Source organism: Sarcophilus harrisii, chromosome 4 (genome assembly GCF_902635505.1).
Source record: "Sarcophilus harrisii chromosome 4, mSarHar1.11, whole genome shotgun sequence".
Lineage (NCBI taxonomy): Eukaryota > Metazoa > Chordata > Mammalia > Dasyuromorphia > Dasyuridae > Sarcophilus > Sarcophilus harrisii.
The window spans coordinates 377,365,015-377,383,943 of NC_045429.1; the positions used below are offsets into that span (position 1 = coordinate 377,365,015).

Below are 18,929 nucleotides of genomic sequence, written 5' to 3' on the forward strand. Positions count from 1 at the left end.
TTCATCTCACAGGATTTTTTGAGATGATCAAAAGAGATACTATATGTAAAGACTTTGCAAAACAAAGCTATATATATAGCTGAAAGTTACTATCAGCTTCATTCCTGGAGAGATAAATATAGGAGGTAATCACAATTATGCTAAATTCTAGTGAATTTATTTTGCCATCCCAGATTTTGAGAAAATGGCAGACATAAAATTGACTTTTGATATCATGTGTTTATGAATCTCATTGATTTCTGCTTTCTCTCTCTTCCTTCCTTTCTTCCTTCCTTCTCTTTCTCCCTCCCTCTCTCCTTTCCTCCTTTCCCCTCTCCCCCCCCCCTTCTCTCTCAGAATTTTCTTCATGACCTTATCTAAAAGGGGTCAGTGATCCTTAAATGAACTGAGAATATGACTTATCCATAGGGTGACAAACTACAGAAAGAAAAACCTTAAATCCTGAACTTTCTTGGTGGGGTACAGGGTAGCTTCTTTTAATATTTGAAATCAGCAATAGGTTTCTACAGTGGGAAAAAAAATAATGATTAAACCAGTCTACTTTAGCATTGTATAATGTTCAGCTGCCATTATGTTTCCCAGAAAGAATTCTGACTTTTCTGAAAGACTCAATTTTGGTAAAAGTTCTATTATAACTCCTGAACCAACTCTGTAAGGGATCACTTGAATCTGCCTATTATATCAGAAATGACCTTGCCACTTATCTTAGAAAACACCTTCTGTCATCACCCTATGCAATAAATATTCTTTGAAAGACACTAGCTATGTTTATGCTCACCTTTCTTTGCCCATCATTCCTTTGAGGAGCTGCTTTTTGAGATTAGTCTTTTTGCTACATGCTCTGAAATGTAATACGATTACAAATGATTCCTTAGAGAGAAACATCTTCTCAGGAATGTAGTAGATGATATATAGAAAATAGGTCACCAGTAGGGAAGAAATCAAGGTGTGTGGTCCAAGATAGGTATTTTTAGCAAGTCAAGAAAGAGAGTCTGGTCATATAATTTGAACATAAAATACGTATAAATCTTTAAGAGGAAAAGCATTTTTTGTTCATAGGGTCAGTTATAATATCTGTGATATAACATAAAGTATTTGTGAGAAATATCTAAGTGATACAAATAGCATTTTCTAGATTGAAAAAAAGATCATTCTGTTTATTTACTATACAACAATCTCTGATAACATAGTTGTTTGTACAACATGCTGATCATGATGTTTATATATGTATCAATTTTATTTTGGTTTTTCTTTCTCCCCATCTTTCTATTGATCTTATTTGATTTTTTTTTTTAAATTGAGCATCTGAAAGGTGATTTTTAAAAGCTTTTCTATATTTGATGCTCTATTCCTTGTGAATTCTTAGTAAAATATATTGATGAAGATCTAGGCTTCAGTTTATTTATTAAGGAAATCTTTTCTCTTAAAAGTCTATTAAACTTATATAACAATATTTTTCAGAATAATTATCAATTTTTATTATTTGATACAATCTACAAAGCTATAATACAAAAAATTTAATGCATCAAATTTGTCTCTCTTTAAAATTTGCATCCTTGTAGAGGATACTGAAGGTAAGTAAAGAATATTTTAATTTATTAGTTGAAACATTTTTCCTAGTTTATCCCAAATTCAGAAATATAATACCATTTAATATTTGTACAGTGCTATAAATATTTACAGGCATTGGAGAGTTGGAATCCCAAAACACATACATAACTTTTTGTCAACACTCACACACACACCCACACACACACAGTTTAATGATCATTTGTCTAATTTTGGGAATAAGACAAACTTCTGCTGTAAGGAAAACATCTTGGCAAATCTGGACCAATGCTTTTCTCTCCTTTCCAAGCTTGCCCAGATTTATTTTGGGTAGTAATCATATGTCCTGTTAATTTCTACTAGTTAGTGTCCTGCTCTCTACCTTTTCCTTAGCTCATATTTTCTCCATACGTTATCACTCTCTTCTCTTTAAGCTCTCTTTTCTAACTCTCCCAAGATAATAACTTTGATATTGAAGCTATCATGAATCCTATGAAGTTGAAGCAGTTGAGTCAACTTTTGAGTGTGGGAGCTCTCTCACAAAGACTTACAAACAGAAACAAAAAATAAGGGTTAGCTATATAGAGGCTTTTGATCTTATGATATTACATAGATGTGCTTCATGTGTTCCAAATTTCTCCATCATGGTATCTACACAATTTTTGGTGATGGATAATCAATCATTCAACAAGTATTTGGTTGCCTTCTATTATTTATATACCAATTTAGTAGTGCTAGAGATAAAAAGACAAAAAAAAATGAAGCAGTATCCTCAAAGAGCTCAAAATCTGTTGGGAAAAAGTCACATATACATATAAGTAAATGCAAAATATAGTGTAAATAAATTTGAGGATTTTGGTGGGGGGGAGAGAGAGAGATACTAGCAGCTGGCTGGAGGGGAGACAGATATCAGGAAAAGGTTCACATCAAAGCACTTGAGCTAAGTTTTGAAAGCAATTAAGTATTTTTAAAAATAGATATGAGTTGGGAATGAATTCTAAGAATATGTGAGCTTAAGATATTGAAATAAGACATAGTCTGTCTTCTGTAAGGAACAGCAAGATAGCTAGTTTGACTAGACTCTAGAGTAAGTGGAGAGGAGCAATGTATAATCTGTCCAGGGAGGATAAAATCATATTGTGAAAGGCATTAAATATTTAGTATCGATAAAGCTGAAGAAGTGTTTTTAAAGAAAAAAAAATCTATTTTTCTTTACTTTTGTTTTTTAGTTTCCATTTTCTCTATGCTTACTTTTATTCACTGCTTCCAATTTTCTCCTCTCTTCCTCCTCTCTTTCTCTCCCAATTTTTTCTTCTTTGGCCAAATTCCAAAAGGACCAAAAATGTTCTCTCCTTTTTAGATCATTCTAAAGTAACCATACTGAAGTGACTACAAAAGGGTCAAAATCACAAAATAAAAAATAGTGACTACAAAAAGTCAAAATGGTGACTACAAAATTGCTGTAGAATGCTACAGCAATTTGACATAATTATAGATGGAATATTACATGCAAGGTGGTATGGAGAATACAAATTAATTTAATATTTCAAGAAGTGAGACAGGATCTCTGTTCTTAAGTAAACATATATATATGGAGAGAGAGAGAGAGAGAGAGAGAGAGAGAGAGAGAGAGAGAGAGAATTTGAGTCAACAAATATCTTAAAATTTGGTTTGTGGAAAAATCATGATGAAAATAAGTATTTGGAAAAGAGGAGGAATGACATCTACCTATGGTGATCACAGAAATTTAGCTAAGCAGATGGTGCCAGAAACTTTTGTCCAAACTACTGTAGCCTTGAGTCTGCATATCCTTTTATGAAGAAGTCAGCTAATGGACAGTTCCACTCCTTTTATTTTGTTTTCTTCTGCTAAATTTCTTGTGTCTCCTTTCCTTCTACATACCTCACCCCATACTTCTCTTTCCTCCCTTTCTGTTAACTCCTTTTTTCTCTGTTCCCACTCCTTCTGTTTATCCTTTCCTCTTTTCTCCTCCTTTCACTGTCCCTTCTCTTTTCTCGCCTCCTTCATCATCCTTTTCTTCTTTCTTTTAATCTCTCTCCTTTTTTTCTTACTTTTCTACCTCTTCTTCTAGTTTTATTCTTTTCTTATCTTTCCCCTCTCATTTTCTCCTATTTTCTCACAAATTCTTATTTTCAGCTAACTTCCTGTTGGCATTTTCCCTTTCTTTTCTATTGTTTTCACTTTTAAAATATTCACTTATATTTGCTTTCATTGCTTGATTAAATATATTTTGTGGAAGTTATTTTTACATAAAATTCACATTTTATAAAAAAAAATCAGAAAAGTCCTATAATGAAGTTTTTGTTATTGTTAAATGTAGGGGGTGGGAAGGTCAGTGCAGTAAGATCAATCAGCACATATCAGCCTTGTATGATGGCTTAAGGAATATTCTACTGTCAAAGCTTCCTACTTTTGACAAGAAAGAGACATCTCTTCTTAATTCTTCTCTAGGACTGAGCTTGGTTATGATGGTTAGATAGCACTAAATTTTGTAGTCTTGTTAATTTAGTTAACAATTAGGTTGTAGAAGTAGCATATATTTTCCCCAGTTCTGCTTGTTTCATTGCATCAATCCACATAAGTTTTCTTTTGTTTCTCTAAAACCTTCATATCCATCTTCCATATATTGCAGCCATATTCCATTACATGCATGCAGCAAAATTTCTTTACAGAGTTTATTTCTAGTTCTTTATTCATATAAAAATTGATGCTATGAATTTTTGATATACCTTGAAAATTCTATATATTTAATCTCATTGGGATAGAATCCTAGCAGAGTTATCTCTGGAACAGAGTGAAATTTTAGTCATTTGTTTGCATAATTCCAAATTACATTTGAGAATGGTTGGTTCAGTTTACATCTTTACTATTTTGTTTGCTTGTCTTTTCATAGAGCCTCCAAAATGAACTATTTCTATTTTTGTCTTTTTAAAAATTTTTTTATCAATATGAGTATGAAGTGAAACAGTTTAATTTACATTCCTTGTATTACCAATGATTTAAGCAATATTTAATCTGGTTGTTATTAGTCTGAAATTCTTTTAATTACCATTTTAATAACTATATAAAATTTTCCTTTCTTTTAATCCTCTCTTTTTCATTCCCTTTCTTTTGTTAATTTCATCTTTGATTTCTCTTATTTCCCTTTCTCAAAAGTTTAACTTTAAAACCAGCATACTTACTCCTTATTCAAAAACATTTTGTTCTGATTAAGAATCTTTTTTTGCCCTTGGCTCATAAAAAAATCACACCCAGTGTTGTTTGTTTGTTTTACTGAGGTATATTTTAGAATGAAAAGGTTTGTTGAGATTTAAAATTAATTTTAGAGAATCATGATTGGAAGAAAATAATGAACCAATAACATAGTCATTTAAGCTCTAGAAAACTAATGATAGGTGTTAAAGATCAGTGTATTAAACTGTATGTATTTATAATTTATTCCATTGATTATTACATATAGATCTGTATATCTTTATAATCCAGTCTCTTGTTTGCTAATTGTGATATAGACTCTTACTTGCCATGAAAGTTCAGAATTTATTTTTCCTGGAAGAATACCAAGTCCAACACTATGAAAATAAATCTGGAATGTACTTTATGAATATTTGATTAAAAAAAGCTAATAAGTATTATTGGGACCCAGCTTTGCCATCAAATATTGACTATAGTTCAGCTTTGATGTTAAAGTACTTTATTAAAAACCAGGTTTCAATAATAATGGTAATCCCTACTTCTGAGTTTAGCAATCTTAAAATGAGAGAAAATCCATTTTTTATTAACAGTGTCTGTTCACTATGGGAAATCATCAAAAATGATCTTAATGGCATTATGTGTTTCTTATGGCCACTATGATGATAAATTTTTATGCTTTCACTTTAGGCTGTTCTCCATAGGAACAATGGAGTTTTAAATTGTAAAGGCATAAATTTACTAGTAGGTAAAGATATTGTAATAATTATAAATATCCTGAATAATTTTCTAATCTTTTTTCTCTGTTTCCTATAAGGAATCACTATTTCAGAAAACATTTGGTGAATGCCAATCATGTATAGCTGGTACATGGAATAAAAGTATAAAATTGAGACAGTTCTTCTCTTACCTTCAAAATACTTGTTTTCTATTTATGACAAATATCAATTTCCAAAGACGAAAGCCTCCCCCCCCATACTGCTCCAAGAAGATAATAAGTGAAGCATCCTGTCAAATCTTTAAAACGTGTCATAGCTGTCTCTTTAATTTCAGTGATTTCAATAAGTTCAGAAGCCAGTTAGTCCATATAAGGAATTTTGAAGATACTGTCTGTTTTAAATTTCAATTAAAAGGCACTGGTAGACTAGTAAAAACAAGAGATCAATCAGTAAACATATTAATTGTCTACTAAGTGCTTGGAATATGAAGAAAAATAAGTGTCTTCTTTCAAAAAGCCTATCATGTAACAGAGGAGATAACATGTAAGCAACTATATAGAAACAAGAGATATACAGAATAAAGTGAAGATCTAGGTTTTAGTTTTAATATGCAACTAGTTTTGCAAACTTGGGTAAGTTCTTCTTGTGGATTCTCAGATTTATTTTTCAAATGAGGGAGCTGTATTACATGATCTACTATTCTCTAACTCCCATGAAGCCTAAATGAATAGGTCCCAAAGAAATGAACAGTTTTAAGAACCCCTGACCCTCTTAGTCAAATTCAGAGATTCACCCTGAAAAAGAGATAATTTGTTTAAAATAGATATCAGTGTTTCAGAGATCTTTGATTCTGTTTATTTGGGTAGTTCCTGAAGTAAGTCATAAACCCTCAAACTTGGGAAATGATCTTTGAGAGTTGTGGCCAAAAAATTAATCAGCCCATAACCTACTTTTTGATATGTTTTTAAGTGGTGATAGTACAGGACCATTTACTTTGATGACATTATGAGAATATTCTTTAGGATATTATTCAGATAAATGGAATTTTTCTAAGTCTGTGATGAAGTATGAGAATAAGTTGATTTGTATATTCTTGTGTAACATGTAAGGAAAGGCATCTAATTCTTTATAATTTGTACTAAAATTTATGGCTAATGTGATACCTGTGTTACATAGCAAAGATCATTTTTTCATATACTATAAAAAATCTATATATTCAAACGTTATGATTAAGATGCTCTTAACATAGTTTCAGTACATTTGGTTTTCAAAAGAATTATAAATTAAAACATGTACGTATACACATATACATATATGTGTTTATAAATCACAAAAATTACAAAATTTGTGAACTGCTTATATATGTGTGTGTATACATACACTACTAAAAGCAAACTAAAATAATTCTGAGTTTATATTTCAAATCTAGCAAAACAATGATGACAAAAAGATGGGAATAGTTAATATTAGAGGGGTTAAGAAAAGATAGATATACTAATGCCTTATTGATGGAGCTATGCTTTAGTATAACCATTCTGCAAAACAGTTTATAAATTAGGCAGATGAAATATCTAAAATGTTTTACCCTTTGAAACAGAAATTTCACTACTAGAGCACACCCCAGTTAATTACTAAAAGGAAGGTTGCATATACAGCAACATTTTTATGATTGTGTTTTGTATTTTTCACCAAAGAATGAGAAATAAAGTAGATACCTATCAATTGGGGAATGACTAAACTATTTGTGGTTAATGAATGTAATGGAATGTTTATTTCCCTCCTCCAAATCTCTTACATTATTGTCTCTGGTCCTACATTTTAAGCGTCTTTGCATATTCAATAGTATGAGCAATTTACAAAAAAAAAAAAAAAAATTGAGGGGAAGTGAGGGTTTTTTGAAGTAGTAATTAGAAGAAAAGCCATGGTTTTATTTTATATGAAGACCAAATTTAATTGGACACACTTAACTATTGACAAGTACAGTTAAATCTGCACTTGAATATTTGAAGACTAGTGATTCCACCATTCAACAAAACAATACAGAGAGGCATAGCTTATGAACTGATGCAAAATGAAGTAAGCAAGGCAAAGAAACAATGAAAAGGACTATAACAATCAATATGCATGTAAAACAAACAACAAAGTTGAATTTGAATGTTACAAAATTAAAATAATCAAATTTGATCTCAAAAACAAGATATAATAAGACACAAATATACCCAACTCCTTTGTAGAGATTGTGTCCATTGGTTTGAAATATTGCATTTTAGTTTTGAAGTTTTTTTCTGCAGTGATTGGTTTTGCTGATTTTTTTTCTTTCCAGTTTTTAAAAATCATTTTTCATAACGATATGGATCTCAAAGCAGGGAGGGATTCAAGAGAGAAATAAGTAATATAAAAACAAAATACATTAATAAAATCTATTTAAATGATTGTGTTCATTACCTGTGTCACACATGACACAATGTCATAAGTAAGTTTTTATTCTTTTACCTTGTGAATAAGAAATAGGAAACAAAATGAATTATTTCTTCAAGACTTAATCTTTTCTTACCCTTTCTAATCTAGAGTTTCAAGCTGTCATTTTGGAAACACAGAAAAAGTGTTCAGATGCTCTTCAACAGGTAAGACTTTTCTTTCAGGATTTAAAACAAATGTGAGTAAACTACAGGCAATTATTGTGTGTGTGTGTGTGTGAGTGTGTGTTTCTCTTTCAAAATCATTAACTACAAAGGGTTGGTTTTTATAAATGTATAAAAAAACTGAAACTTGAAATAAAATTGGTGGGCAAAAATATCATTGGTAAAGAACTCCCATGCTAAATCAATGCCTACTGAGGGAAACATGAGTCTCCACAGCAATGTATGAATAAGCATGAATAATCAGTGGTATATGAAGAAGATGGCAGGGAAAGGAAAAAAAAATATGTAGTGCCTTTTATTTGTCAACTACTATACACTTTATAAAAATTATCTTGTTTGATCCTCATAACTCTTGAGGAAGGTGTTATTATCCCCATTTTATAGCTAATGAAACTGAAGGTGACAGCAGTTAGGTAACTTGCCCACACATATAATAAATGTCTGAAGGTTATATTTGAACTCATCATCCTGAGTCTAGGCCTTTTTCTCTAACCATTACATCATTTATGGAGAGCAATGGAGAATTAAGAACCTACTCTGATTTGTGTACAAATCATTCCCCCAAAGAGCTCCTAAACTTGACTTGTAAGCTAAATGAAATGAGCCAGCTTTTCTAGCCAATGTATTTATTGCTTTTTAGATTTTATAATTTTATCAGCTACTTCTAATCCTATGGGAATCATTGCTTTCCCTCCTCCAAATCTCTTACATTATTCTCTCTGGTCCTACATTTTAAAAGTCTCTGAATATTCAATAGTATGAGCAATTTACAAAAAAAAAAAAAAAGAGGGGAAGTGAGAGTTTTTTGAAGTAGTAATTAGAAGAAAAGCCATGGATTAGAAATTTTATTTTATATGAAGACCAAATTTAATTGGACACACTTAACTATTGACAAGTACAGTTAAATCTGCACTTGAAAATTTGAAGACTAGTGATTCCACCAGCAGAAGCTCCCCTTTCCATCAATACAGATCATCACCCTGCTTCCTACCTTTAGTGCTTTTCATTACTTACTATGACTAAATATGTTTATTTCTTTATGGTTTTCCATCATTTTTTCAGCATCTCTGTGCCTCAAGCAGTATATATACAGTTCACATCACTGAGCCTCCAAACAAATTATATTGTATAGATCAATGGGTTGTGTTTTCGTCTTCTTTAACAAATACCTAGAGCAGTAAATACTTATAAATAATATATTGAATAGTATAATAAATTATGGACAGCTAGGTGACACAGTGGATAAAGTACTGGTCTTGGAGTTGGAAGGACTCAGTTTTAAATCTAGCTTCATATACTGTGTGACCCTAGGCATGTCAATTAACCTTATTTGCCTTAGTTCTTCATCTGTAAAATGAGCTGGAGAAGGAAATGGCAAACTACTCCAGTATCTTTGCCAAGAAAACTACAAAAAGGTGTCATAAGGAATCAGATGCAATTGAAAAAGAACTAAACGACAATATTAAATTACTATAGAAATTCATAGCACTTTTTATATTGTTGAAAGAGGTTTGTGGAAGAAAAACTTTGGGAATCACTAATATAGATTAAAGCACTTGCAAATCTTTAAAGCATGATGCAATTCCCCATTGCTGTTGTTATTAATAATTTAATAACATTGTTCCAAGACTTTCCAGTTTAATATAGGACTTACTAGGTTTGTCCCTTCCACAGCAAAACGTTAGAATAGAAACTTAGTGGAAGATGATGTATTGCTGTTGTAATTATGACAGGGATAAAAAATTGTGGGGATTAAATTTTGTTATTTTTTAAACTTGTAAAATTCTTTCACATTTCTGTGTGTTCAAAACAAAGATCTCTTGCTGGTTAAATCCTAGAAACTAAGGTTATCTGGGTATTTCTTATAACACTGAACTTTAACAATGTTCTTTGTCTTGTCATTTCAAAAAATAAACATTTGGCCTTTTCCCCCTTCATATTAAGAATGAAGATTCTCTTACATTCCCTTTCATGGACAAAGAAGTTTACATAAATCTAATAAATCCTTGGAGAGCTATTTCCCTTACTAGACATGATAAATTCCTGAGTTTGTCTGCTTCACAAAGAAAATTGGCTCCAGGACAGAGAGTTCCAAACTGAGATTTTTAGATTGCATTAAACTTAATTTCCTGTAGGCCTTCCAACTTCCTGAATTTTGGAGTGTTGTTTCAGGGTTGCCTTTAGTTCTCATCAATATTCACTTTTAATTTCTTGGAATTATTATGCAGTGACATAACCAATACACTATTCCTGTGTTTTGCTGTCATTTTATAATTCATCTTTGTTGAAACATTTCACTAAGGCTGTAAACATTTTAAAGTTTATAGCAAATTGTGACCTGTTGCTTTATATTTATATTAATGTACTTACCAGAGTAATATCTTTCATTGATGATGCACCTTCTCCATTATCTTCCATCATAAAAGACAGTAAAAGTATTCAGTGTATATAGTACCCATGCATATTCATTCAAAATTCCTTTAGCAAAGAAGTATTGTTTCACCTGTTTGAAAAATAGTATGCTAAGTTATGAGAGGCACATATATTTTAAACAAGGCTTCAGTTTCTCAGCTTAAGTAACTATCAATCTTATAGTGAAGAATGTGTGATAAGGCAGCTAGGTGGCACAGTGATAGAGTGCCTGACCTAAAGTCGAAACACTCATTTTCCCAAGTTCAAATCTGGTCTCACACACTTACTAGCTACATGATTCTGGACAAGTCACTTTATCCTTTTTGTGTCAGTTCCTCATCTGTATAATGAGCTGGAGATTGAAATAGTAAACATTCCAGTATCTTTGCTAAGAAAACCCCAAATGTGGTCATGAAAAGTTGGACATTAGTGAAATTATTGAATAATGTGTGACAAAAATATATTAGTGATACAAAATATCTTCCAAGTTCTATGGAAGGAAAAATAATTTCACATTAGAATGAATCAAAGTAGGCTTCATGGAAAAAATATCATTTCAATAGAGACTTGAGAATTCAGATATGTATTAAAGAAAGTAGTCTGAGATATAAGACTGCAAGAGTAAATTTGTATCAAATTATGTCCTTAAATGCTATAGCAAGGAGTTCTGGGCATCATTTGATAGTAAATTTGGAGACATTGGAGAGATATATAGTATATATAGTGTGTGTGTGTGTGTATACATACTGTAAAAAGATATGATATATATGGTGTGTATATATATATATATATATGTATGTGTACATACCATTATATAACATACTGTAAAAGACAAATTGAAAAAGGATGGATAAACCTGAACAGTAGTTACTGAGAGGAAGTCTATTTATTATAGTTAAGGGAAGAGACAGTGATGTTCTAGTGGCAGCAATAAATATTGAAAGAAGGGCTGAATATTGGAGATACTAGAGAAGTAGAAATCATAAAAGTTGGCCCCTTATTTGACTATAGGTTGTGCTGAAGATAGTATCAAGGATTGATGCATGATAACTGGGAGACTGGTTGTACCATTAATAGAAACAGGAAAGTCAAAAGGAAGAACATATTTGGGGAGAAAAGAAAGGTGTTCTGCTTTAGATATTTTTCAGTTTGGGTAAAATAAAGGATAGGATGGGAGTGCTTGTCATTTGGATATCATACTTTATTGGATTCAGTGTTGATGGTCACTTCAATATCTTCCCTACATCTTTTTGAACTTTTCTTGTGTCTTAGGCTATTCATTCATGCCCTTCTTTCTTTTCTGCCTACCTACTTGTCATTTCCCTAAGAAAAGAAAAACCACGTTGAGTGGGAAGCAATATTTTTTTTCCACTTTTAAAACACAAGAATTTTTTTTAATCTGCTTTGTTAAATCAAGGACAGATTTTTGATTAAAAAATGAATCAACAAACAAAAACTCCTTGGTTTATGATTTTCCAAAACACTGGATCAGGCAGTAGATGGCTGAATAAGAAGATCCTGGTTTAAGTCCAGGCTGTAATGCTTCCTAGCTGAGTGACTCTGGACATGGCACTTAACTTTGTTTGAGTGCTCAGGTTCTTTATTAAATTGAGAAAGCAGAATTTTCAATCCCTATCTCATTGAGTTGTGCTGAAAACAGTTTGTAGCTCTTAAAGCTCTATATAAATATGATTTATCATGTTGTTTTATAGTTCCTATTGAATAATTGTCAAAGAAAGTACCTCCTCCTCACATATTAAAAACAATCATGTTATATCTAACTGGAAATTAATATGATTATTACATAAAGATACCAAAAAAGACATCAATCAATATTTTTGAAGTGATATTTATATATAAAGCAGTTAGATACTCTTAAATACAAAGTCAGATTTGATTATAGCCAGGTTGGAATTTAAGGTGATAGGTCTTTGTTGAATATATAGATTGTTTGGAGTCATAAGCAAAAAAAAAAAAATAGAGTGTTCTGCCAAACTGTAGTGAATGGTAGTTCTCAAAAATTTTGGTTAATGAGTTCTTTATAATGTCAAAAATTGAGGATTCTCAAGAGAACATCATTGGGGGGGGAACTATATGTTTTTACCAGTATTTATCATATTAAAAATTAAACTGTCTTAGTATTTTTGTGAAAATAATCTTGACCCTATGAATCTCCCCAAATGGGTCTTGAGATTCCTGGGTCACATTTGGAGAGCTGCTACAATGATGTAATGAAAAGGGAACAGGATTTGGGTATTGAGCTTATTATCTTTTTTCTGTCACTAATTAGGCCCATGACCTTAAAAAGAAAGTGACTTACCTTCAATTCATTTATTTAAAAATAAGATAAAGTAATTGGCTTAGAGGACATCTGTGGTTCCTCTAAGGTATAATGTTTTATGATTCTAAGGAAACAATACCTGTCATCTAAAAACAATTGAGACTGAGTGCCACCTGGAGGAACAATAAGACTACAACCCTAAGCAAGTTGAATTCTCTGGTTTCCTAAATACTTGCATAATTATCACAGCTTAAAATTTTTAGAGAAACCATGATTAAATTTGAGAAACTAAGATAAATGTTGCTAAAAAAATAAAGCTCAAAATTTTGATTACAGCAATAAACCTTTCAGTTTTTGAAGGTGAGGAAAATATGGTAAACTAGATAGAGATATTATTAAGATAAAGGTATAACATAATAATTATCTAAATATTCTTAAACAGTGAAGAACTATGGGAAAATGGGTCAAGAACAACCTGGAGGAAACTATAAATCATAACAAACATCAACAAATCACATAAAATAGTGTTAACAAATCATCTTCAGAGTCTGGATATCTTTCCCTCCTCCTCCCTATTTAATCCCCCAGCATTACTTTGTGGAGCCATCAGGCTCTACCTATCCCCAAATGAGCTATGTCTCCTGTCAGTATGTATATACCTGAATAAAATACTGTCATGAGAACATAATTACAAAATTATCATTTTTTAAAATTCTACTTTCAGCCAATTGTCTAAGATTTAAATTAGATAATTAGTAATGATCTCCCTTTGTGCTTGATTCCCCAAAGTTAGCTTCTCTGGTTATTAACTATATCATTCTTCCTAAGAGATGTACTCTAATATTTTGTACCAGTGATTTTTCACAGCTATTTAGTGACATTAGATGGCCTAGACCTATATAACAAACTAAATTATTAAATAACAGGAAGAACTGTGTCATATCTTGGTTTTATAGGGGAGAGAAATCTTTGATGTGATTTTCTGTTTTACTCTTACCTCAGCAGAAGGGTGACAACCTGGTGAATTGGAGTCATAAGATTTGGTTTCAAATTCTGCCTGACAGTAACTATCCATATGATCTTAGACAAATTACTTTATCTCCCTTGGCCTCAGATTTCTGATCTGTAAAAATATCTGAGTGAAATTAGATAATACCTAAAGATCCCCTTAGTTTTAAATTAATGATCCTCTATACCAAGTGAGTATCAAATCATAGATTGTTTTAATATGTATAATATTGATGTTTGTGAAAGAAAAGAATTAATTGTACATCTCAAATGAATAAAAAGAATACATTACAAATATTAGGAGAAACCTGACAAAAGAAATTTTAGACACTGAAGAAATTTTAGATGACTAGAATGTATTTCCCTCTTGCCACTATTTCTTAGAATCCTTGTTTCCTTCAACATTCAGATCTTCTACCTGAAACCTATATACAAGTTCCCACCTGCTTGTGTTCCTTGCCTCTTCATCCTTTTTGATTGTACCTATATTTACATGCTGTCACCTCTAACCATGTGTAAGAACACTGATGTTTGTTTCACTTTTCTTTATCTAATTTCAACATGTGGGAGGCATAGATCATAAATGTTTATAGATAGATTAATGGGTGTTGATGAACCTTAAAGAATAAATATAGACTGGATTAATTTTAACTTTACTTTTTTTCCCCCTTTCTTATCTTTGGTGATAATGAACAACCAAGAGTTGTCAAGCAAAACATGGTAAAAGTCAAGCAAAACAAAATGATTCTGTAGTTCAGAACTGACTGTTAGAAGTATTTCTGATTATATATTCAAATGCAAAATGACCTGCTTAGAAAATAAAGTGAAAAATAGAAAAACTTCATTTAATATACGAATACAAGCACATTTTTCTGGGGAGTTTTTTTTTTTTTTTTTTTTTTTTAAGAAAAGATCCTGTCTTACTAGAGTCCAAATTAAGAGCCTTTGGTCTAACAGCAGTGCTCAGAGAATATAGTTTCACAATAAAGATCATGCTGCTGGCCCTTCCTTTTGGGCAGAAGTCATATCTTTAGAATTTTCTTTCAAAGATTCATTTTTTATAGTTTTTATTCATTAGTTTTGTCATTTGATAGGAGAAGTAAAATAAAAATCTTTTGAATAGCATGTAAATATCACTTTAACATGTTTAACACGTATGAGATTGCCTGCCATCTAGGGGAGGAGGTGGAGGGAGGGAAGGGAAAAATTGGAACAAAAGTGTTTGCAAGGGTCAATGTTGAAAAATTACTCATGCATATGTTCTGTCAATAAAAAAACTATAATAAAAAAAGAAAAGCATGTAAATATCCTATAACTCCTATTAAGAAACTTATACCCCACATTTATATGTGCTTGTTATAATTCATTACTACTATCATTGCAAACAAAACTTTCAAATAAAGCAAAGCAAAATAAATTTCCTTCCTTTTATAATATAATATATAGTATAATGCCTTCCTCTTTCTTGTCACTAGATGGCAGTTACGTATCTCAATTGACTGTAAAACTTGCATTCTAGATTTAGTTTTTTAAAGAATCTGCTGTCATGGTGATTATTACTCTTACGAGTTGGAAAGGAACTCAAAACTTACATGGTCCAAGCTTTACTGAGTATGAAAGAGAAATAAAAGGCCGGTCTAGTTACTGGGTAAGAGCTTCAGTCCTAATAAGAGAATGCCTACTCTTCTTTGTATTAGCCCTGAAGCAGTATTGGAAAGCATCCAGTAAGTTTTTCTTCAGCTGTGAATTTTCAAGCACCTGTTCTCTCAATCTGAATGTCCTGGAATTTATTGAATGAGTTTTGACTTTTACTATCTTGCTGTAGTTAATAATTCTGAGAGTTCAGTATGCGTAGAAAAACACATGATTCATAAAGTATTTCCTTAGCTGGGAAGTGTCTCTCAACGTTATTGCCAGTGAGTCTGTTGCCTAAAGCAAAGAAAGATGCAACTTATGTGGCAAGAAAGGACAAAAGCTATGACTTGAATACATTTCTAAAGAGATTCATGAAGTTATGTCTATTTTAAAGAAAATCTGATAAAAAATTAAATTTGTGTTGAACTTTCATTTCTCTTGAATCTTATAATAGTCTTCAGTTCTGTCCTGGTATTTGGATATTGGAATATTATTTAAAGGATGACTCAGGATTTGCAGACAAAAAACACCAACTTTCAAAAGTGATTTTACTCTTACTTTTATTTCTTAGACTGTGGAGTTGGTTATTAGGTTAAAATTTTAAAGATTTTAAGTTATTTTTTTAATCAAGACCACCATCTTATCAAGTTTAAACAAATTAGTTATAGGAACATAGATCTAAAGATAGACAGTCTAGTACAGAGACCACCTAACCCAACTCATTTAACAAGTGGGGAGAATAAAGAAGGTAAAGTTATCTACAAAATTCATACAAGTAATAAATGTCAGACACAGAGGCACTCAGTTCCTTTGACTGGTTTTCACATGTACTAAACTTTTCACTTTCTTATTTTCTCTTGTTAAATTTGTATAGTGGCACTGTCCATCTATAGTGTTATTAATAAATATGTAAATACTCACTGAGGAGGTATTAGCATCTTTTTTAAAAGAAAGATAAAATTAAACATCCTTTTTTTTTTAAATTTGTGGCATAGTCTAGATGCAACTTTCCCCCCTAATTCAGCCTCACTAAGATCTAGAAAAATAGAAGCAAGATAATTATTATCAAGAAGTGAAGTGGAAATAAAAAAAAAGTTTGTAATTAGGCTCTTGCCTCATCATTTACTTCATATGATTAATCATCACATTCTTTGAAAATTGTGTCAAAATTCACTTTCTGGAAAGGTTTTATTGATCACAGAGACTTAGCTCTCTCAATACAACTTTAGTGAATTGCTCCAACAGTTTTTTACTTCGTTCAGTATTTCACAGATGTGTTCTACTGCTTCCCATTGTCATCCTCTGCTAGCATCAGGAGGTGATCATCATGAGTTGGTATGGCTGGGAAATCATCACATAAAGCTCAGTCTTCTAATGATAAGCTTCATTGAACTTTACCATTCCTTTTCTGAGGTTATAATTAGAGACAACCAAAGCATTTCCAGTTTTATAGGGCCTATGATGGTTTGTACTGAGCTTACAAGAACTTTCAAGGACCCACAGACATTGCTTTGCCTATCATCACTAGCTACTTTCATATTTCTCCTTTGCCTTAATTGAATTCCTTGAACAATCAGCCTATACTAAGTTCCTTCATTTTTCTTCTTCTCACTTTTTAAACTCTGATGTCAGATTTTTTTTCCCTTCAATGTAACACATCCTTTTGGATTCAGTACCTTTGTACTGGACTCAGCACAATGTGTATGGATGGAATATTCTCATTATTTTATCTCTTAATGTTCCTAGACTTCCAATTTTGCTCAAATCACTCTCTGGATATTATTATTTCTGCATCTCTCTTCACTGTCTTTTCTCCCTCCCCAGCATACCATTTCTCTGAGAATACCTACTACCTACTCTGTATATATTTTGATGCATATAATTATTTAAATGTAATCTACATTAACCACACCATTGGCATGTGAGCCCCTTTAGAGCAGAGAAATCTTTTTCTTTTCTTTTCCCTTACTTCCTTTTTCTTTTTCTCTTTCTCTCTCTCTTTCTCTCTCTCTTTCTTTCTCTCTTTCTTTCTTTTTTTTTTTTTGGATCTTCAGTATTTGGTACAGTGTCTACCTAATATACTAAATATATGCTTGTTGACTAAAGAGGTATAAGACTTAATTTGGACCAGTACTTAAATCTACATTTTGTATTCCATTAATTTTTATTTGTTAACATCTTGCTTTGTGACATCCAGGTGGCACAATGGATAGGGTGCTGAGCCTGGAGTCAGGAAGATTAATTTTTATGAGTTGAAATCTGGTTTTACACACTTTATTAAGTGTGTGACTCTGGGCAAGTCACCCAATCTTTTTTGCCTCAGTTTCCTCATTTGTATAATGAGATGGAGAAGAAAATGACAAACCACACCAGTATCTTTGCCAAGATAACTGAGTCGGGCATAACAGAAAGGATGGAACAGCAACAACAATTATGATTTGCATAATAGAATGATAGAGCTCTTAGAAACCACTTAGTCCAACTATTTTCTTTCCCATGATTGCAGATGAAAACACTGAAGTTCAATGAACTGACATGCCCAGCTCATCCAGCAATTGATTCATTTTTGTTTAAGCAATTAAATAATTAAGCTTTTTAGGCATAAGGATTGTATTTTCATTGTCTTGAAGCCCCCAATATAATTGTGTTGAGGGGGATGTTGTTGTGATGCGTTCTTCAGCTACTCCTATTTTCTTCTTATTCTACTACTGGCTTGTAGCCCAGATGAATTTCCTGGCTTCTTCTCCACTCTGGAGAGCATCTACTCAGATCAAAGGATCTGTTATTCTCTTTATCTTTTTTGTTAACATCAAACCCTCAGCCAGAGACTAGCTGAGAAAATACCTTAGTATATCTCTATCTCTTTGCTGGAGATGGTGCTCTTCTCAGTTGCTGCCTTTCAATTGTAGTCCCTATAAGTACAACTGGTAATAGCTGGTGGTTACCACTGTTTATAAAGGCAAAGTAAACACTTAAAACAAAGTAAGGTAAACAGATGCCTTTGCCTTTCCTCCTTCCAATATTCTGGGGAGGTGGGGAGGGTGGGGGAAGTGTCAAGTCTTCAAGAAGGAACTCTAGGGAATAAAGGAGGCACTGGATTACTTTCACTTTAGTTTGTAAGAGAATGTTTTCAGCAATACAATTTCTGTCCCTGATCAATCCTAGTATACTCCCCTGCTCCCAATCTCTTTTTTTGTTGTGATTGACTTTTGTCTAACCTGCTCCTTATGGCTTCCTAACAGCTTTCCTTTCTCAGGCTTACTGTTTCTTTTACTTACTTCCCAAGAATCGAGTTCTTCTAATTTTGGAGTTCCAGAACTAGCTTTCAAAGGTCACCTTGAAGCAAAGTCTATCATCATTCTTCCATATGTCTGTTGCTCCATTTTTTTATTTCCTCAAGAGACTAATTCTTACCTTTGAAGAGACTGCATAGTAGTCAGTTTTACAATTCATTTAACACCAATTTATGTGATC

General features: G+C 32.0%; 1 protein-coding gene and 1 long non-coding RNA gene across 7 annotated transcripts in view; one reads left to right on the forward strand and one right to left on the reverse strand.

The window, feature by feature from the left end:
* FMN2 (formin 2) overlaps positions 1–18,929 on the forward strand; it is a 426,622-nt gene that overhangs the window by 84,936 nt on the left and 322,757 nt on the right. For 3 of the 4 annotated variants that reach the window (XM_031966950.1, XM_031966953.1, XM_031966952.1), the window contains exons 4-5: positions 1,563–1,574; positions 8,046–8,101. In XM_031966950.1, the coding sequence (XP_031822810.1) occupies positions 1,563–1,574; positions 8,046–8,101 (68 nt within the window). The remainder of the gene's footprint in view (positions 1–1,562; positions 1,575–8,045; positions 8,102–18,929) is intronic. The other variant, XM_031966951.1, reaches the window with a different exon arrangement.
* Positions 1–18,929, reverse strand: part of LOC116423367 — a 158,728-nt gene that overhangs the window by 37,269 nt on the left and 102,530 nt on the right. For all 3 annotated transcript variants that reach the window (XR_004233957.1, XR_004233956.1, XR_004233958.1), the window contains exon 2: positions 10,490–10,622. This is a non-coding gene — a long non-coding RNA (uncharacterized LOC116423367). The remainder of the gene's footprint in view (positions 1–10,489; positions 10,623–18,929) is intronic.